Source organism: Limulus polyphemus, unplaced genomic scaffold, assembly GCF_000517525.1.
Source record: "Limulus polyphemus unplaced genomic scaffold, Limulus_polyphemus-2.1.2 Scaffold235, whole genome shotgun sequence".
NCBI lineage: Eukaryota > Metazoa > Arthropoda > Merostomata > Xiphosura > Limulidae > Limulus > Limulus polyphemus.
The window spans coordinates 354,452-378,046 of NW_013665845.1; the positions used below are offsets into that span (position 1 = coordinate 354,452).

At 33.4% G+C, this 23,595-nt stretch overlaps 1 protein-coding gene across 1 annotated transcript in view; it reads right to left on the reverse strand.

Moving 5' to 3' along the window:
• Positions 1-1,460: 1,460 nt before the first annotated feature.
• Positions 1,461-23,595, reverse strand: part of LOC111085097 (lachesin-like) — a 76,460-nt gene continuing 54,325 nt past the window's right edge. Inside the window, exons 9-11 of the mRNA XM_022382261.1 lie at positions 22,283-22,408; positions 14,925-15,011; positions 1,461-4,984 (exon numbers count right to left, since the gene is read on the reverse strand). Of these exons, the coding sequence (XP_022237969.1) occupies positions 4,908-4,984; positions 14,925-15,011; positions 22,283-22,408 (290 nt within the window). The 3' untranslated portion in view covers positions 1,461-4,907. The remainder of the gene's footprint in view (positions 4,985-14,924; positions 15,012-22,282; positions 22,409-23,595) is intronic.

The following is a 23,595-nucleotide window of genomic DNA, read 5'->3' on the forward strand; positions in this document are numbered from 1 at the left end:
TTTTATTCGGGAATAAGTTAGTTAGCTTTAGCCTACACAAACCAAATAGCAAAATCCTTTTTTTGCTTAGGGCAGCAAAAACCCAAAGGCTGACTTTGGAAATAATTAACAATGAAAAATATATGAAAGTGTTTTGCCACATACATCTCTAATTAACAAAAACTTGGCTAACAAATTCAATTAATCTGAAATAAATGCAACACATGCATTAGATAGTGATTAGAATTTAATGATATAATCGAAAGGTTTTTACGTGAATGGTATAATAAATGCTATAACTGTGATATAATGATTGAGAACTATGAACTGTGATGATTTTATTCTGAGCCCAAAATTTGCAACTTAACCAAGCCCAGATTAGTAATAAATCTGGAATGTGTATCATCCGGAAAATAGCCAAATCTACTAATAACTTAAAACGATAGCTGTGGATTAGGGCTTCCATTTTGTGAAGACGAAATTCCAGTAACTTCTTTCCACTTTCCTTCACTTGTTCAATATCTTCCACTTCCTGGCTAAAAGTAGATTGCTTTATTTTTGTTTTAAAGTGTAGAAAACGAATGTAAAGCACATAAGAACGCAATCTTGGGTCTCCCGTTACTTGCGACTGGAAAGTGAAAAGTGTTTAAAAAACTCGTTTGTTTGAAGCTAAGCACAAAGCTACACAATGGGCTATCTGTGCTCTGCCAACCACGGGTATCTACTTAAATTATATAAGTATTATATAAGGTGTTTCAAGTGTAATATATATCGTCAATGTGGGTGTGATCAATTGAAAGAAAGTTATCAAAGAAAACTCATTAGCTATTCCCAGATATAGCACCAATAAAAAAGTTCACAATAAAGCTATAGCAAATTCACACCCAAAACTAACTTCACATTACAATCCATTAAAATATCTTGAGCATATTTACCATCTTTTCAGTCTCATAAGCTCTGGCTTTAACACGTAAAAGAATTATCAAAGGCTAGCGACGTATTGTATGATATAGATGTGATCACATAAATTAAGTCTGAGTAAATATTAAATTTGTTTGCTTTGATAAATGAATAATAATTAAAATAAAATGCAATGCAAATTCGTTTAAATATTTTAGACAACAGTGAATTAACATTTCTAAGAATAATACAAAAGAGCAATTAACGACTTAAGAAAATCATCAATCATTTTAAGAAGCAAAATTAAAAATGCTTATATGACAGAACATTTTTAAATAAGACTATTTTTGAGATATTAAAGGTATCAGACTTCATAATGACGAGGTACGAACAATAACACACTTGATACATTGTTATGGAAACAACAAAATTGGAATTGAATTGAAAAAATATAATTGAAGCAAATTTCGGCTTGAAGTACAATGGTAATTTTTATTTTAACTTGTAGAGGGATATATGTGGATAAAGCAAAAATATGACATGAAGAATAACACATCCGCAATTCTGAATAATTGAATAAAATAGTAATTGTCAATAATATATATATATTACAAGTAAATACATTTTTTATGTAATTAGCTTATGTTATAAAAGTTAGTTAACTGAATATAATTCTCAAAATAGATCCAAGTACATACACTGATTTTAAAAACAGGTCCACTATTTTTCTGTAAAATTAACATCACACATACATACAGATCTACATATATATATAAGAACTGCATGCTCCTACACCATGGATTATAAGGTCTTAGCTGTAGATACAAATAATGTACTTTATATATGATGCAAGAGTAAATATCGATAATTGATTCTTGTTTAGTAAATGGACGTTGAAATTGACAGAAATTGAGCATATAAAAGTAATGGTTATATTCAGCACCAAAATATGACCTGAATAGTGATAATTTATTATATATTGAAATTCTCTATTTTAAATTAAGGTAGTGATAGAAAGCTTTATGAAATAAACGAAATATGAAATTAAAGTTGGCGGAGTATATGTCTCACATGAAAGAGATCTGTTTGAAATTAAAGTTTGACAAAGTTTTTATAGTAAAGGAAAAATAATGTGTTTCAATATAATATTCATAAACCCTAATATTAATCTGATTTCAAAATTAACACAGAAAGAAAGATTATTTCCTCAGTTACTCGCAGTTTAAGACAAGGTATTATTTGGAGGTGATAATGTCTGCCTAAACAATTATATGAGAAGTAGATTAAATTTTTCCATTTGATGGCCATGAAAGTAATACTGTTCAGTGGATTTACTGACACAAAATATGATTGTTTGTCAGTAACATAAGCTTGCATTATATAATCATGCTAATTTGTTAGTTTGGAAAATGGAATGGACATAATGAAACGCAATTTATTTCGAAAATAAAAGTTTTGCGATAAAAAAAAACTCAATTTTTTCTAAGATGTGTATTTTATAACAATATAATAATTTTATTTGCTATTACGGCAAACATTCATCAACTTAGTAGTTTGAGTTATATTCAGTCTGTATAATATTCTCATGGCCAACCATTTATTTATTTTTTAAGCTACTAGAAATGGTGAGTGAATTATTAAATGTTTTTTTTTTCTGGAAAGAGAATAATAAAGAACTTGAAGACAATTTTTCCCAGCCATTAGGTTTTTACTACTTAACAATGTGTTGTACTAGTTAAATCTTCTTAATAAACATTATATCTGGACTTTTACGTCCTTATAAGAGTAAACATTCAAATAAACGCTTTCGTTTAATGGGTTTTACGTCCTTATAAAAGTAAACATTCAAATAAACGCTTTCGTTTAATGGGTTTTACATCCTTATAAAAGTAAACATTCAAATAAACGCTTTCGTTTAATGGGTTTTACATCCCTATAAAGGTAATCATTCAACCAAAAGCTTTCGTTTAGTGGGTTTAACGTCCTTATAAAGGTAAACATTAAAAATGCTTTTGTTTAGTTCACACATTTGTATGGAATGTTCACTTTTAATTACTTTGTTGTTGGTCATGCTTTCTTAGCGCACTATGCCCACCCCAGAGGATTGAACTCAGGATTTCAGCCTGTAAGTCCGTAAAATTACCGCTGACCCACGGGGGACTTTTTGATTAATTCGTACAATAGAAAATAGCTAGTAACCTTTTTCTTTGGTTCTGTGGTTATTTTTCAATTTTATTTGTGGATAAAATGTTATAAGATGTAAACGAGGCATTAATGTTTTCAATCTATTTTTCAGATTATTTTTAGGTAGTTTATTGATTTTGTTTTAAAGGACCGGATTTGAAGTTGTAACAATATCAAGTACTTTCCAATATATTTATGACAATAATCACATTTCCATCTGACTTATTAGCTCTCCATTTCATCATTATATTCTTTTCTTAGTGTTAGCGTATCAACAAGTAAAACAAATATCTTATAGACATTTACATGAAAGTGTTTTGACAGTAACTTGATGGTGAATCTTTAGTTAATAACTTGCTTTGATTACATTTAATATTGTTTTTATGTTTCTAAAAGTTGAAATAACAACAATCAAACGTTAAAAATGTAGTTCCTTAAATAATGTATCAATCCTATCATGTTCATGTTAACAGATACAACCAAAGTTTTTAAATTGATATTACAAGTAATGATACATATGTATATGAATAAGGCTGAGTAATATGTGAAAAGTCTAAATTGTTGGTGATCATTCTGACTTGAGTGTGTAAATGCTAGTAAGGTGCATTAGCCGATTAGTTTTCAAGATTAAGTATCTAGTCTAAAACAAATATTTGTGAGCATTTAGAACAATTATCCGTTGACTTCATGTTATAAAGCAACTTTTCCGTGTTAAAATGCTCATAGAATAAATATAACTTTCAAGATAACTGCCGGTAGCTTATCTTTTCTTGTTTGATTGTTCTGTCTGGTAGTTTAAGAGATATTTCAAAATATACCAATAAAACTATTTATATATTATCAGTAACTTTTAGTAATATTTGATTAGCAAAAGCATTTATAGTTCTTTGAAGGTCAGCTTAATGAATATTAACATACAACGCTAGAAAGTCTTATGCCTCCTTTACCCTGACCTTATATTCATCACATAGCCTCGACACTTATTGACCAAAAGAAAATAAAAGCACAAAAAAATATTATCTTTCAAGGTACATAAAGTATTTTGTTTCCTTCCATATTACTCTGACGTTAAATGTAATCCAACTTTACTCAGACACAGAAGAATGCAACCTATTACTTAATCAGTCCACAACAAAAGAGAGAATAATTATTTATAAACACAAATGCAGTGCTGCTATACACAGCAACGAGGTTTTGGCTTTGAAGCTTATATCTCTAGTACCGGTTCATTATACGATAAAATTATTCATACGTATATATTTTCCATTCACTTGTTTTCAGTTTAAACCAATTAATAATCTAAACAGTTAATGTTCAGTAGGTTAGAAGCTACAAGTAAGACGAAAGTTAACTGAAGTAAAAGTAATGGAGTTAATTAAAGGGCATTTTAAAGCAATTTTACCTTCTTATAGTGTAAATCGTTTTTAAATGTAAGAAAATAATATTTGTTTTTCCGTAATCCACAGACGATAGAAATTAAAATCAAAATACAATCAACATTGTAGTTTGACATACTCGTGCTGCTTATGGAAGCAAAAATTTATAAATAATTCATCATATACAATATAATGACCATTATATTTATACTTTAGCAAGTTCAGTCCTGCAGTTTCTATTTGCTTTCTTGCCAAAGTGATTATGTTCTCAGTGACTTAACTTGGTTCAATAATTATCGATTACATCTGTATTGATATTCAAAGTGAATGTTGAACATGCTGAAAGAGTGGTGATGACAAAGGCAGTAATGGATAAGAGAGAAAGCCATCACTGTATATATGACAGGTAAGAAATATTTAAAGGAAACACAGCTACGGCATTCGTCGATAAGGATATTTATCCAGTAATTACAGTTGAACATGTTCACGTTGGAGTAGGTAGAGCCAACTAAATAACAGCTGGAAAAGTGGGATTGATCTCGAGCCTAAAACAAGGAAAGAAAGAAAGTATTTAATCAATGATGTAACTATGCTTATCTACGAAGTAAATAGATGTTTACATTTTGAGAAAATAGGTTGACTATCTCTATATATAAACTTGAATATTTCTAACAAATCGTGCAAAATCTAGATCATCATGTATTTTATTCTTTAAGAACAATAAGATCGTTTGGTGATATGCGGCGTTTCCACAAATGAAAGAACAAACAAACTATATGTACAATTAGCATATGGATTTTTTCTTTTAATTTCTAAACCTTTTATGCAATGTAATCTTTTAACCTAACGATTAACATTTTATGCAGGTCGAATGGTATAATTTGTCAAATATGCTTCTGTGTCCTCTTGCCCCCTAGTGGCACAGTGGTATGTCTGCTGACTTACAACGCTAGAATTCGGGTTTCGATACCCGTGGTAGGCAGAGCACAGATAGCCCATTGTGTTGCTTTGTGCTTAACTTCAAACAAACAAACAAATATTTGCCCTCTAACTTCAATAATGTAATTTCTGAATCACAAGTAATACAGTCTTGGCGAAAATGTTTGCATACTGTTCTATAGTGAAGTTATTGTCTGCTTGCATGGAATAGTTATTGAGCAAATGTCTGAGTAGTAATAGAGAAGGTAGCGTATGATCGGACAAACATGTACGAGTTGTTATTCTAGTCCGTTTAAGTTGTTTTGAGCATTTGTTCATCAAAATACACATACACACCTGTTTTGTTTGAAAGGGTGTGCTTTTGGTATGAACTTTTTCCGAAACAAGTCAACACTTTTTTCAGACAATTTCTCTGTACTTGGTGTAGAGTTATGTCTCGTCACGTGCCAGAAGATTTAGGGCGATTGTCCAGAAATGGTATGAAGAAAACGGACATTGCCAGAACAGTAGGGTACCCTAGTGTACTGCATCCAGAATCCTGAAACGTCATTGGACTACAGGAAACGTTGTTCCAGGAAAGTTGATTGGTAGACGCCGAAAAACTACTGCCCGAGATGACCGTGTTTTGATCAGGTTAATACGTCAAGGTCGAAATAAGTCCTTACGACACGAATTGTACGAACACATTCATTCCAGGATATCCAGAAGATCAGTGAATGGAAGACTAACAAAACAAGGTTATTTTGCAAGAAGGGCTATCTGCAAATCGATATTAATCAGAATTCACCGCCATCACCGTGTTATTTTGGTAAGACAGCATGCCAATTTACAGTTAGGACGCTGGTGACATGTCATCTTTTCAAATGAGTCATGTTTCCGAGTTGGTAAAGCTGATGGTAAGATTTGTATTCGTCGTTTTCCTGGAGAACAAATGAGGTAAGATAGTCTTTCCCACAGGAAACAAGCAAGAGGTGGTGCAGTATATGTTTGGACAGGTATTCATCATGGTAGAAAAAAATTACTCTTCATATGCTCCAGTGAAACGTGAATGGCACCTCCAACAGGCATCACATGGAGATGATATTTCTGCCGTATGCTAGAGCAAGATTTGATAATAGGTTTGTGTTCCAGGATGACAATGCCACTGCCCACAGTGTGCGTATTGTACAGGATTATTTCGATCAGAAGGACGTTACAAGATTGCCATGGCCAGCAAAGTATCCAGATTGTAATCCCATTGAGAATTGTTGGGTAGAACTGAGCCGGAAAATTACTAACCACGACCCTAAACCAGTTACTGTAGCTGAGTTGCAGCGCCTTCTAGTGACAAGTTGGAATGAAATCACGGTGGATCACATCAATAACCATATCGACATATGGCATGTCACCTTGCGGAGGTTATTAGAGTACGAGGAGGATCAACGAAGTACTGAATGTTTAATATATACTGATATGAGGTTACAGACGTTATTTATTATAATTTGATGTTACATTTTGTCATTACATACGTTTCGTAAGGTTTAGTTGTGATAGGTAAAATGCTCAATTACGCATCTTTCTACATGTGTCTGATAAAATGTTTTTCTGTTCTAATAAATCGTTCATGATGTCCATAAAACTTGTCTCATTATATAGTTTGACAGTGCTAAGTGTATTTGTATTCCATCTTAATAATAATGATTTTATTTGTTACAAAATATGCTAACATTTTGGCCAAGACTTATTTATTTTCGCTTATTGAAACACTGTATATTTTTTAACGATCTGTAAATAGTATGCCGAAACGCTACAGTAGAAAGACTGGTAGTAATTTTTTTTGGACACATTGTGCTGGTGAACATTAAGAATAAAAAAAACCCGAAGAGCCTTTATGATGGTAGCTGTGTCACCAAAACCAGTCAGCTGACACAACTAATATAGTGTTTATCTTTTATCGTGCCGCCGATAAAAAAAAACTCGTTTTTGTTTTTTACTCATAATAATTTAAAACAGTCTACTCTTAGATAACTCAGTACATATTTTTCAGTAACTCTAAATTTTGTGTATTAAACGCCAATGTGCATTAGGTCTTTACTTAATTCATCTAGAGCTTTGTAAGGCACGCATTTATGTTTGGAACATTACTTCATTAGCTGTTTTAGAAATTACTTATGTGGTGAAAAGTTATATTTAATTTAGTTAAGGTACTAAATTTGTAACCGAACTGTAAGTGATTAAACATGAAGAATATGAGTCATGGTGATAATATCGGTCGGATTATATATTTGTGTATGTATGTTATACCTGTAATTCACCAGCAAGTATTTTTCAAAATACGTTATATTGACACGAAGCTTTTTCAGTGCTAAGCGTAGTAACTGAAAGAATATGAAAACAGGCTTCGTAAATATGTAGCATATAAATGTATGAAGGTCACATTGGTTGAATAAGTAATGTAACACTTTTGATACACTATTTTACATGCGTTCAAATACTCTTTGTGGTGAACTGTCTTATTTTTTATTTTTGTATGTATGTATGTATGCATCTATTTATAAATTCGTCCAAGATACTAATTTTAATAATTTTCTACTTCAGAGGTCCAAACTATATCCATACATTATAAATGTATCTTAAGCTTTCCCGTAAGAAAATAAGTATTACAAATACAAATGAGTGCAATATCTAGTTCTAAGTGTTTTTGTCTACATTTTTATGGCGCTTATTATTCAGATATAGGCATAAAAAAGTTTTAACTTTCTACAACAGAAATTCCTTTGTTCACAGTATGCGGTTCCTCTTCGAGCAATAAAGAATCCATGAAAACTGATTGACGTTGTTTATATTTCAAGAAGTAGAAAATCAATATTATAGAATTTTGAATCATATTAGGTGGCGCTGGAAATGTATTTTCTTTTCTGTTCTTTTCCAAGGTAAGCAAAGGTAGTGAAAACCTAAATGTGATACTCTCCTATATGTGCAAGTGGAATGAGCCATTTTCAAGTTTACTTTTCTAATATTCCGAGTGTATGACCAGTGGATAACTTCCTACTTCTCGGAACTAAATCTTAGTTTAAAGATGTAGAAGTGTAACAATAGTTACATTTGTAGCCTTTGTAGAAACGTTGTATCACAATCTTATTAGTTATAAGGTACAAAGAATTGTATAAAATCTCAAACAAATTAATATATGTGTTTTAAACCATTTTTTATAACAAAAACAGGTTATTTTTATATGTTATGAATATTTGAAATACAAAATTTCAGTAGTAGGTTAATTCCATAAAGTGTTGCATTACTTGTGTATTAGAGGGTATACAAAGATAAAACTTAATTACTTGTATATTAGAGGGTATACAAAGATAAAACTTAATTACTTGTATATTAGAGGGTATACAAAGATAAGACTTAAGTGTGATGGAAAGTATTAAGTAGTGTTGTAAACTGTAAATTAGATTAAGTAAAAATATACAGTTTTATAATCTTAGGATACTTACTTTGTAAAAATAAACTTTCCGTCTCGATGGAACACTGAGAATACATAGTAATTATAAAGAAAACTATGTATTTACAGTTTATACCTAATACTATAATAATCCTGGAGTGGGGGACAAAATTTCTTCAGAATTACATTAAAAATCATAAGTTTTATTCAGGAAAGTTTGGACAGAGTGCAGTGTTTCAATACCATACCCTATTACATACCTAAATCTATTTCCTTACAAACTAGCATTGCACTTATTTCTTTCTGTTCCAACAGTACATTGTATTTCACAGCGAAGGTTAGTAGGAAGATCAATAAACACTGTCCAAAACAAATTATACTCACAATAATTAATGATATGCTAATTAAAATAATAATTTTAAATATAGGATTTTCTCTATAATCACTCTTTGCAATACTTGTAGTCATAAAAAGTAATTTTAGTTTTAGTGTGCTATTCTTCTCTGATATTTTTAACATTTTTTTTAAATACCCAATCTCTAATCATGTGCACCTGTCAAAGAAATGGAAAGTGAAACTTCTGTTCACATAAAATTACAGATTCCAAACACGTGCAGTTTGAGGGTAACCAGTCTGCAAAACCAAATGCCGCAAAATTGTATATCTAATTTACTTACATTTAACAGTATTAAAGATAATTTTCCTCCGAGGCTTAATACTACAAGTCCCCCCAATGGCACAGCGGTATGTCTACGGACTTACACTGCTAGAAACCGGGTTTCGATACTCCTGGTGGGCAGAGCACGGATAGCCAATTGTGTAACTTTGTGGTTAACTACACACAACAACAATACTACAAAATCGTAAATCTACGTTAGTTGTGTTTGAGAGATAGACTGTTTTTTTTTCTAGTAAAAATATTTTTTCTCAACGTCTAGATTGTACACTTTTATCATGAAACTAGATACTCCACTGTTCTGATACAACTTGAAAATATTGCTTTATAGCCTGTTTTTTTCTTCTTCCGTGACAGTAATCTATTTGATTCAAAGGCCCTTTGTGTTTGCTAAAGTATGTGACAGTAGAACTCCTAAAGGTTTTTGTTTTATTCTTCCTGTTGTCAGATTGTTTCCTTCCATTTTAAGCTTCCTAAGCCACTGAAGCTCATCCTCATTCTAGTTAAACTCAACCTAACTATAAGTCACTTCTTTACTCTGTTTCTCCAATTTCCTTCATATCTTACTTTTGTCATCATTACAATCTTTCTCGTAACCATAGCTACCCATGACCCATGATTTTTCCAAAATATGTATGTAAATATGATACAAAAAGTAAATATTCACCTATTTAAATCTAATAATATAATTTTATCTCGTCTGCTCTTTCACTCGATCCTTCAGCAATGACTCTGCTAACGTGGCTGTTAAGTAAGCGTTTCTAGCGCATCAAGAACGCAAGGGGGATTAATTAGTGTTGTCACTGGATCAAAACGTTTCTAAGCTCTTGCGGTGTTTCTCTTCTCCATAAACGTGTTTCACCTATTTCTTTTCCGTTGATACTAATTTTGAGCATATTTTATTAATTTTGGCTTTCATAATTACTAAATGTTGCTCTGTTAACCTTGAATATCGTCTCCCATCATTGTATTTATTTCTGCACCAGACTGTCTTCTACCATTATTAATTCTGTAATCTGATTCTGGCTTGAAGAATCATAAAACTTCAGAGTGGTCTAAGTTGATAACCTCCATCCAATATCATTCATTAAGTTAATTTTCCTTCTGACGACAAAGGCTAATTATATTACAACAGCTATTAAACAAGTCATTTATATCTCTATTCTAATTAGACTCGGTCTAGAGCTTTGGGAAAATTATTTTAGATCGTAGAACTTGTATTCGTACTTGTCTGAACCAATGATTAAGCGTGTTACTGTTCAAACCCAAAGATGAAATATTAATCAGCAGATTTATTAAATGAGAGGTGTATTGCTTGTCCTCAAATAACGGTTTATATCAAAACGTTTTTAACAAGATTTAAATTACCTTATCAAAATAAATATTTCCTGGTTAATTTTTCCAGTCTTATTAGCAGTTTTACCCGTCTGTCAAATCGTAGTGCTTCCAATGGCACTGCGGTAAGTCTGCGGACTTATATAGCTAAAAACCAGGTTTTTACACCCGTGGTTGGCACAGCACAGCTATCCCATTGTGTATCTTTGTTTGTAGCTGTAAACAAAAATCACATCTTACTGTAAAGATGATCCATTATGTATGTCTATGTGTGTTAGCATTCATTACTTAGCGTTGGCAGGCTCGATTTCCTTCATTTTTTGGACTAGAAACTGTTAAATGATGTACATGGACTACTTTGTTTTAGAATTTTGTCGAAACGGGTGGATAAAAAAGGGTATTTTTATGGCCCTGAACTATAGAACGTTTCCAATTTTTATACTGTTTTGGCTTGCATCCGCCAGAGTTGGCTGGCTTGATTACCGTTAATTTTCTGTATAGTAACTGGAAACTGTCCGACGATGTACATTGGCTACTCGTTTTAAGATTTTTACCCCGAAAAAAGGGGATAAAAACCACTGAACTAGGAAACATATACACCTTTTTTTACAGACTTTTGGCTTTGAGTTTCAAAACACAAGCACTTTATCAGTTAAATGAGTCAATTATTACATTTCATAAAGCATGGTATGAAACTAGCATCTAATGCGGTTATTAGAGATTTAACAACAAAAGAAGGAAAGGAAATATTGTCTAATATTGTCCTTTATACAATATAAGCTGAGGTACCCGTCCTTTGAACTTAAAAAAAGATGTGAGGGAAAACTCACTATGTATATACTTAAAACATGATATACACTGTGCGAAGGTCAGAGGGTGACTTTGTATCAAGAGGTAGCGGAGGCCAATGTAACAGCGGTAGAGATGCTTTCTGTTACTTGTTTTCAACACTCAGCTCTTTCACATGATTAATTAATTGACGGTCATTGGCCGCAGAAGTATCTTACGGACGAACTTGAAACGTCACGGGTCAAAGTAGGAAGTGGGTAAAACTCAAGAAACGGCTCTTTACGTCAGATATAACAAATATTCAATGATATCAATATGTGGGGGAAGAAAGGTTATTAACTCCCATTAACATGCCCCTTGTTCTAAATTATCACCCCACAAAGTTTGTTTGAGATTGGCTAAGTGACCTGCGAGTAGTTAAATAACGGAAAAACAGAGAGATAAACATATTTTTGTGCTTTAAATATAGAAAGATTTGCTTTCTGAACGGGTATTCTCAGCCAGTTAAAGCTAAAGCAGATGATAAGAGCATATTTAAGCTATTACTGTCTATGTTCTAAAAAGGGTAATACCAATCACGTCACTTTAAAGTCAATGTTTATCAAATCGAATCAATACTACCATCAATCAACATTTATTTAAGTTAACATTAACCAATTCCCCCTAAAGCTAATATTTATCAGTTTACTTCTCTATGGTAAAGCGGCTTGTGTCTGTATGTCTGTTTGTTTATCCAAGTTTCCGACTTTGATCCCCATGAAGTTCAAAGAGTTTATGTATACATCTCAGAGAGATTCTAAGATCCGTTACTTTATCCGTTTTCTCACTTTCTACGAATATGACAGCTGTTTCAATCCCCCACCCCTTACTACTTAGTGCGTTAACGCCAGCAAATGATGCACATTGTCCCACAACCATGAAGTTCAAAGAGTTTATGTATACATCTCAGAGAGATTCTAAGATCCGTTACTTTATCCGTTTTCTCACTTTCTACGAATATGACAGCTGTTTCAATCCCTCACCCCTTACTACTTAGTGCGTTAACGCCAGCAAATGATGCACATTGTCCCACAACCATGTGAAACCAACGAAATACTGCCGCACATGGCGCACGTACCATTTCTATTTAAGTCTAGCATGGAAAGTCTTTGTTTCATGTGATTCTGTACCACACGATGGTTTTCTTTGATCCAGTTCTGTATGGGAAGGTCCTCTCAGTGGCTTTGCGGTAAGTCTGAACACATTTAAAAATGCTTTTTATGTAATGGTTTGAATTTCGCGCACAGCCTTCACGAAAGCTATCTGAGCTAGTCGTCCCTAATTTAGCAGAGGAAGACTAGAGAGAAGACAGGTAGTCATCACTGCCAACACTTGGGCTACTCTTTTACCAACGAATAGTGGAATTGACCGTCACGTTATACCGCCCTCACAGCTGAATGGGTGAACATGTTTGGTGGGACGAGAGATTCGAACCAGCGACCCGTAGATTGTGATTCGAGCACTCTAACCACCTGGCTATGCCAGCCTTTTTTGTAATGATTAAACTTTCCCTTCCAAATTCTACTTCACTATAAGAATTATTGAATGGTCGCTTTTACTGTTTTCATGTTATTGGTATTATTACTATTATGTATTCTTTTTTACTCATAATGTATTTTTAACCCAAAGAAATATTTTAATCACCATTATTTCTTAAAGTTTTTACAGTTTTTTTAATGACACTTGTAAATTTATAAGTAGTTTTTTTATTATTCTACCCTTACTTTACCTAAAGCTAGCTTCTACTAAGCAATCTGGCTTAACTATCTTTAATTTTTAATTTGTGTTTAATGCTAGTAGTATGGAATGTTGATAAAGAAAGTAAGATTCTTTCTTTCATATTGAACAACAGTTTTTTAAAGCTGTATTAATATAGATTAGCAGAAACACCCGCCCTCCGGGCAGGTATAACTGCTAGTTCCTGCGGAAGGCTATTGGGCCTGCGGCCTTTTCTAGGATTGTCTGACAGTTGTACAACAATGTACTCATACTTGACATTCAATAATGTTCTCCATCCATGAGAAAAAGGATTTTAGAAATTTTGGTTTAACAATGAACAATCATCATAGCATTACATCACAGAATAGATTTTATTGAAGTATTTCTTTGTAGACGCAGTTATCTATAAAAGTACTTTGCTTTTCTGTCACAACATTAATAAGATTTTCACTAAAGAAATACAAATGATTTTTTAAGTTTGTTTTTCGATTGTTTTATATTTGAAACTTACTCCTTTTTTGTAATGTTTATTGGTTAAATCTCTAGTTTTTGCTAATTGAATTATGAAATTTGATTAAAATATTATATGTAATTCACACATTGCTTTCTTATAAGAAAAGAAGCTGGTTCTTTTGATAATTATTTTGAAATAATTACTTAAAATGTATTCCATGAAATAAAGCCGCAAAGAAACGAATTATGTTTAATAATTCGTTCTCAGGATAAGCTTATTGATTTTTTGTTTCTTTCTTGCTTCAATATTTCATTTTTATAATCAAAACGTTAATTTTACGTCCTTTGCATTTTCTAACCCAGAATATTTGTAGGCGAACAATTATTAGTAACCGTTCGAGTTCGATTATTCTGAGCTTGTGTTCGTTTCGCATGGTAGATTTGTCATGTGTCATTTATCTACCACTTTCGTTACTAACAACATTGTCATGGTAATTTTTCTACAACCACAGTTCTGACACTTAATGTTAAAAATAAGATCAAAATAAAAGCCACATGAACAGTTTTTGTATTCTCAGCTAATAATTTAAAGTATTCTCATTTTATTTTCTAACTTTATATTCAAACTTTTTTCCAGGTATTTGCAAGAGCCTTTTCTTTTTATCCTTGAAATTACAGACTCAGTTTTGACTTTTTTGTTTCATTTTGCCAGTATCGAGATAAATAAATTACAATATATGTATTTCTTTAATCATATTAGTTGCTAAATGGAAATGTTTAAGAAGGCAAAAGAAAACGCTTCCGATATATTTTTATTTACTCTGCCAGAATACAGGGTGTCTGAAAAGTCTTGAACCAAAGGTGATTTGCAGCTTTTCTTAATTTCAGATTACGTGACTGATTATGGCGCTGTCAAACCATGAGAGGCCGAGTTAATCCTGCTGTTAAACCAAAGGTGTTTCGAATGACAAGGACAGTATGTGGAACACATTCTGTAAAATTCGTTGAAGTGCTTATGGTTTCAGACTTTAAAAACGCCCTATAGAATCAAACAGAAAATTACGTACACACATGAGATAAGGAGGTCAACATCTTTAAGCACTATACTTACCCGGCGAGCCTGCGTTTTGAACGCGTTCCACAGACGACGTCGGGCCAGGTTGCTGGGAGGATTTCCAATGGTGGTGAGGCTCGTCTTCTGACGAAAAAATAAATAAAAAGTCCGACAATGAAACACCAAAAATAGGTATATCCATTAGATCATCCCGAAGACTGAATTCTATCACTCATATATTTCATGTGATTCACCATTTTATTCCATGCGCTGAAAGATGAGAGAAAATGTACATATCCAGTAAAATTTAACGTCACTCAAGAAAGACGGTAAATTTAAAATATAGGGTCAAATATTATACGTATTTGTTAGTTGTACAGTATAATATATGAAGTACCGTCACTGATCTCGAAGATAAAATTTGAAATAAAACCCTAACCATCACCCTTTTATGTGCTTAGTGTAATCACATTCTGCCACATAAGAAATAAGTACGAATGCCGAAATATACAAAGAACTGTACATTAGGGTGAAGCGAAAAATTATTTTGTATCATATCAAATTCTCAATGAGCATATTCAGTTTTGTATTTGTTTACTGGTTCCACAAGACGCATAAAGTTTCCGATACCAATGCCTAGAAATTAATGTTTTGATATTCAACCCGTCTTGCATAGTTACTAGTAAAATTGCGTTATTTGTTTGCATTCTTTATACTTAGGAAGTAATGTCCTGACATGCAATCTGTTTTTCATGGGTAGCTAGCTATAAAAATGTACTAGACTAGTTGCCAACCTACCTTGAGGTAGTAGCTACAGCGTGGGTGCAGTGTACTTTGTGAATCAATGCTTAGTTGTGAGTAAGACGTGATTTGAAGAGGGATTGGCACCCTGATGTAGTGCGATACTTCTTCCCCCTTTCCTTTATTACAGCATTTATCATGAGTTTGACAAGGCAAGCTAAAAATAAACATCTGTCGGCGTTTTCACAGGTATAAGAAATTGATGCACAACCTTTGAAAATTAATGTTCTACCGACAATTGCAGATGTAATTTCACACTAAAATTTAAACCATTACTATCAGATGCTGAGCCGAAGGTTGCTGAAATTGCTGAGAAAGTTGCTTCCAAAACCTATAGAAAAAACTTCAATTCCGATCATTTCTTATAATAGCTGGATAAGGAAAATATGAAAGTGTCATGACAAATATACGGCTTTGATGAAATCAGTTAAGAGATCGGGAACACCTACCTACCTTTGATTCTAAATGGCAGATTTTTTCTCAAGGAAAGAATGAAATTGTTTGATATAACTGCTTGCCAATGCATTTCAACATCTTGTAAATGTGATATAATTAGTCAAGTTCCTGAAAGAGAATTTTTGATCGACCAGATACAAAACAAAAATTAGTATTGGAGAAGTAGATGTAATACTAACCAAAAATACTCGAAAGGATATTGGATGATGAAGCAAGCACGAGTATGGCAGAATTGTTTCAGAACTCTTCATAATCTGAATCAGAAACAAATGTCGAGCCTAACAATTTTGAGTCATAGATTACTTCAAACTCATCTGCTGATAGAGTAATTGAACCTTCATCTTCCTCACATCAGATGAGAACTAATATGCTTGTGCTGGCTAAGACTTGTGATCAGTATGGTGTTTCGGGTTGTTCTGCAGCAGCCATCGCTAATACTGTGATGTAAAATCTTGGCATCATACACAAAGAAGATACTTAAAATTTAATAGATAGACACAAGCTGAGACGAGAAAGAAAGAAGCTGAGGACAGAGGCGCAAAATAGTGCCAAATCATTGCAGCGTATTGTACTTTGATGGTCGAAATGATAAGACAAGAATAAGGGTGAAACTGGGAATGAAATATTATCTCAAAACTAATATAGAGGGTAATATCACTCTTATTCAAGGACCACAGTCGATATACCTTTGCCACATCACTCCATTGTATGGAAGCAGTAAGGACATATTTCTAGAAGAAAGTGACGTTAATACAGACACTCTTATGCTGTTGGCTGTGACGGTACAGTGACAAATACAGAGCCTAGGGGTGGTATTGTTAGACTCCTAGAAAACCATTTAGAAGCCCTATACAATAGATGGTATGGATGCTGCACGTTAACTTCCTCTTCGCTATCTCTTTCAACATCTCGATGGCTGCACACGTGGTACAAATGTATTCACGTGAGAAATTGGCAAAGCAATAGCTACACGCGAACAGCGTTGTATTGTAAAATTTGTTCCGATTCCTGTTGATCTACCACAGTGCTTAGAAACTACTGAGTTAATCACTGATCAGCAGTATGTGTGGGACATCTGCAAAACTGTTTCAATTGGGAACTGCTCATCACTTGGAAAGATACCAACCAGGTACTTTAAGCCACTTATGAGGGCTAACAACTGCAAATAGAATCTGCGCTTGTACATCACAACCGAAAATCCTTCAGAATCCCTTCGTGTACTGGCTGTGTTTGGTTGCAAGGTATATGCTCCAAGTTTCGTATTAATATTCATTCTCCATGTACAGATGGTGCATATAGCGTATGGCAGATAATTAGCAGTTTGAGATACCTTTCAGAAGAGTCCAAACAGTTGTTGACCCGGTAATTCAGAAAAACGTTTACTAAACCCTGAATATGTGTTGATTGCTATGCTTGTGGATGACCGTGAACATGTAAGAAAGCTGGCTCTTTGAAGAATAATCGCTTCCAGAGCAGCAAGACGCAGTTGCATAGACATTAGATATTTCAGAATTACCAAAATGAATTTCAATGCATCTGACTACTTTGATTTAATCTTTTAACTTAACATATCTCTGATGATGAACTGTTCATGCAGCTAGTAAAACAGGAAGAGATCACATCAAAATTAGAGTTTGATCAGTTTTCTTGTCATACTCAAGCCATAGAACGAGGAGTATGCCTTGTTACTAAAGCTTCTGATGCAGTTTGTGGACCTGCGAGCCGAGACAGGTTCATTCACACATGTTTAAGATCAAGAAATATTATGCCTCATTTCAACACTAAGTCAGATTACACATGTTAATATATTGTTGCGTATTAGAATTTCAAATAGGCTGAAATTGAGTTAAATGATACTTTAAATTTAGTAGTTAAATTGTACTTTGGATTTAGCAGTTACGTAAAAGCCGATATATAGTCAGTTTATGATATTTTCCAGCAAGATTGATACAAATAATTTTCTTTTTTCATATGTTTAATTTACAAAAAACAAATTACAATAACATTCATTATCAATAGTTCTTTCACACAATGATTTATGTACAAAAATTTTACAAACTTACAAGTAATATAAAGTCTTCTTTCTAGTCTGTAACTTCCTTGATATATTATCGAAGATTCACGATGAGCTAGTTATTTACGAGTTGATGTACGTACAGTTCACTTAACGGGAAGGTAGCTAGCTTTGTCCTTCGTTATTCACCAGCCACACACGCCGAGTTTTCCACCGTTGAAGTTAGGTAATGTTTTTGTAAAAGTACTAATGTCCGATGAAAATCCACTGAAGTTAAATGATTTGTAATGTTCGAACTTTGTAAATGCGCCTGGTCAAATATCCAAAGTTTCCGATTGATAAGCGTTATAACAATCACAGTTATAGCACACTGACTATAGCAAACTAATAATAGATATTCTTTTTTGGCTCGTCGCGTTAATTATACTTATAGGTGTGTGTGGAGGCTTTCTAGAAAATTCAGTTTATGTAACAATACAAAGCTACATTTAAGCGTTTATGTACATACATATATTGTTCATTCTTACTCTCAAGAATCTTCTACAACTTTGGAGAATAGGCGGGAATTTCGCAATACATATTTAATGGTATAGGCTATGTATGTTTCTAAATATAAATTTAATCTAAACAAACGTTGATATTAAAATAAAATATATAATAATAAATCCGTCACAATATTAATCCAAGATCCACAAAGGAAGGGTGGATAGGGTGGAATCCGATGTGCAACCAACTTCCCTTGGTGGGTTCTGGGTATTTTCAGCCACACAATGGTCGAATTTAGCAAAGAGTTGCACACAAATGCCAACTTATGCCTTAAAACGATCTACAGTTTTATCTAATGACATACAAATGCACTTGTGGAACCAGAAGACCAATGCTTACGATGAAAATATTTTAACAGTGAATTACTGTCATCATTACGTAACTTTTGCGCCCCTGGAAAAATGTATTATCGAAAATGTTTGTTTTCATCCCACTTTTCACACCACCCTACTGTACATGGACAGAGACCAAAAAGATGCACTGACTAGTGTAACAAAAATGTAAAAAATAATAAGTACCTGTACGTAGAGATGAAATAGATAACACCCTAGGGAAAAATTAAGAAATTTAAAAAGAGCTGCAATTAGATAGAGGTCAAGCAGATGCTTGTTTGTTTGTAATTAAGCATAAAGCTACACAATGGGCTATCTGTGCTCTGCCCATCACGGGTATCAAGCAGATGCACTAGTGTAGTAAAAATCTAGAAAATTATAAGTAGCTATACGCACGGATGAACAGTATAGGGAAAAATTAAGAAAATTAAAAAGAGCAGTAACTAAAAAACAAATACACTAACTAGCGTTTGACAGATGTAAATTATTTCAAACAACTTTGAGTGCTTTAAATGTCGTTTTTTGTTTTCTTTGAAGCCTGCGTTTTGTTTTAGTGTATCTTGGTTTCAAAATACGTGTAAATTTTCATAACTTCTATGGTTAAAATAACATAGTTTATATTTTTCTCTTCCAGCATCTTTTCCCTATAGTATGAAACTGTACTACTGTCACAAACTTTTCAAGTCATCCCAACTCAAATGCTTAGGGGTGTTACGCTTACGGACTTAGTAATATTTAATATTTTTATTATATGTGTAGGAAAACCCTATACAGTAAGTTATAAAGCTAACAACCTTCAAATAATAATCTGAGTAGTTTTGTTGAGATGTCTCCCCAGTGACTTAGCAGTACGTCTGATGGTTTATAATGCTAAAAACCGGATTTTGATGCCAGTGGTGGGCACAGCGATATCTCACGTGACTTTTTTGCGTAGGCATGCGCAAAAAGTTTGGTCAAAATTAAGCAGTTTTTGTTGAATAACTTTGCAGATGCGACTTATATTTAGACCCAATGTGACACATAATTGTAGGTTGTAAAGATCTATTAGTGCACCTAATTTGAAAAAAAAATCCATGAAAGCTAAGTATGTTTTTTTTTTATCAAGTAAAGTGTTCGTATTTTCGGTACTAAGAAAAAAAAAGTAAACATTTAACTCAAAATTGGAGATTTTATATCTCGTTTATTTCTAAATGGATTGCCTTAAAATTTTGTATGTGAAGTAAGGGTCCAGTAGAGCATATCCACTGAAAATATGTGATAGTTTGGCTTACCATATTTTGAGTAGAAAATTGCTAAACTATCACATACAGTGTGTCCTGCAGGTTGTTTTGGCTGCACAACGCACTATTGGGTGTCTTGATAATGCCTCTAAAGAGGCATACAAATCATAGACTGCAGAAACATCAATTGACTTGTCGATTAAGTACCAGTACAGAGGTTGAGTACGTTATATTAAAACGATATAGGATTCTTAACACGAGGTTATAGTCCATGTTTTCACCTCCGGTCACACTCTGTCTAACGATGGGGTATATTGGCAATAGCACTGCAACATAGTTTCTATTGCGAGAGGCTCTGTCATAAGCCTTTAATATCCAAATACCAATCCTCCCTGTTTCTTTCCATAATCCATCTAGTGTACGAGAACGACAGCTTCCCAGCGTTTGTTTCAACAGTCCAAATGCACAGAAGTCCATAGGTGCTCTGTTTGGCGCCTTGATTGGTATGTCTTCATATGGAATAGCATGCATACTCATTTCATTATCCAGCTGCTTCAGATATGCAACAACTGAATAAATGTGTCACATAAGCAACTTGTGTACTCATCACTTGGGTCGCTTTTCCAGACAGAGATCCTTCTTGATCCAACTGCATAATGTTGCCTGGAGCACATGGACAGCTTTTGCCACAGACCTTTGTGTTCGTGTATTCTCACCTGTCAGACGACGCTACACTTTGCTTATACGGCTTGGTACAACTTGTTGCAGATCTATTTCTTGATGGTCATGGTGTCTCAATTGGATCCTTATTCGTTTCTTTTTCAATTTCATTGAGTACGAGAGATATACGATTTTGAAATCCTAAATATGAACACATCTATATGATCGAGTATGAATATTTTGTGTTATAAATTACTGTTACATACCCTTATCTGAAGCGATCAATGTTTGGTAGCATCACATTACATACAATGTAAAAATGTAGTTCTGATACATGCCATTCTATCACAGCTTTATGTAGACCGTAATTGTCACATGACTTGTAGTTGAGTTATTTAAAATCATCTTAATATAACATACTCAACCCTCTGTAAAACATAATTCGTGGTTAAGTAATTTTGTATTTTTTGACTTGTGGAAAAACAGACTCGTTAGATTTGACCAAATACTATGATTTAAGCCTTATACTAACACGAATGTAAGCTATAAAAATATGTTATCTAATAAACCTGACATAAAATAGTAAACATCGAAAGATGAAAAAGAAATAGAACCAATAGGTTTAATATTCATGATCTTTCTAACATATACTACAAATACTGTATCTAATTCCTGCCAATCAAGATAACTCATGAACACAGGGGCGGATTGGCTTTAAAGAACAAGCCCAGGAAATATCACATGCTGCATACTGGCTAAACAATTGAAATTTAAATTCAATTTTTAATAATGCACCGGTCCACCATACAGTTGTGTTCCAGTGGGTCTATTCACCCCTTCTTGATCTGTAAACAAACTGTGATCAATAATATGTCGAGGCATATGATTTTTATTTTCATTACATATTTAAGCCTAGCCAGAGTATATTTGTATTGAATAAAATATTCCTGAACATACTTGAATGGATCAACGAAATATGTTAACATTCTGAAAGCGGGATCTGATGAATAATTTCGTATCTTCATTGCTATATTCCACTAGCAAATCACTGTATTTATTTGTCGAAGATCGTATGACATTTTTTTTTAAATAATTGATACAAATGCTCTGTTATACCTATAACATATGAGCAATGTTGTAAAAGAAATAGACACTTAGGTTTGGAACGTTTCAAGTATGCACTCATTTCAAATTAATATTGATTCAGTTTTTAGTAGACTTTTGTTACGTTTATGTATATGCCCCCCAGTGGCACAGCGGTATGTCTGCGCTAGAATCCGGGTTTCGATACCCGTGGTGAGCAGAGTACAGATAGCCCATTGTGTAGCTTTGTGCTTAATTACAAACAAACAAACGTTTTTGTATTGTTATATCAATATTACTCACCATTATGGAAGTTTTGAGCAGAGGTTGCGTAATTTGAAGTTTCTTCAAACATATCCCACGAGTTATTGAAACTACTGGTAATATCCTCCATTAGGTGATTAGGACTCTCGACCTGCTCAGGAATTTCTACAGAACAGAAGAAATTAGAAAACATTCAATTAAAATCTAAAATTGTAGAAACTAAATGTAAACTGAACTGAACTTTGAGTACTGGGTAAAAAGTTCACTGACTCATTTTTGTTTGTATACAAAGGGAAAGTAAAATATTAAGCTAATGGATTAAAACAGGTTCTCACTCTGTATATATATATATAAAGCACAAAAACCTGTGTTTCTGTATGTTTGTCCGTTATCTAACTACTCCTAGGTCGCTACGCCAATCTCAACCAAACTTTGTGGGATGATAGTTTATAATATGGAACATGTTAATGGGGGTTCACGATCCCCATTATTGCTGTTACTGAGTATTTATTATCTTTGACGTAAGTTAACGTTAATTACATTCATAGATGGTACCACGTCCTTACATCATAAAGAAAAAAACCGTTTTGGGGAGGGCACCCAAACGTCTTATATATCTCAGAGAGTGCACTAGCACTCTCTATGGAGGAATGGAATGAAAAAAATGGCCGTCACTATTGCAATACTATATAAAATCAGCTGACGCTTTTACTCCAACAGCCACCATAAAGCTGATATAAAGAGCCGTTTCTTGAATTATACCGACTTCCTACTTTGACCCGTGACCTTTCAACTTCGGTCCGCAAGACACTTCTGCAGCCAATGACCACCAATTAATTAATTACGTGAAACACCGTAGAAGGACATTAAGAGCTGGGTGTTGAAAGCGGGTAACAAGCCGCCACTACTTGAGCCGCTACCTCTTAATACAGTCATCCTGACCATTGCAGAGTGTATACAATGTTTTATATATATATATAAATATTGAGTTCTAAAATATTATACAAAACATTTGGTGAGGTAATAACGAATACTGTAATGATATGTTATGTTATAAATAAATTGTTTGAAAGTTATTATTTTTGTTTTATTTTTGGTAGCATCCACCCCACATTTTTTTTTAAGTTCATAACCCGGACAAAGGACGGGAACCTCAGCTTATACACACACACACACACACATATATATATATATATAGTAATCACAATTCACACAACATTCAGCCTTGATAATGGATGAAGAATGCATTCGAAACGCGTCGGCCAACTCATCACTAGCTACCCGTTGTTCTAACAACGTTAAGACGGCTTATCGACTTCTTGAGAAGAATTCTAAGAAGAAAGTAAACCTAC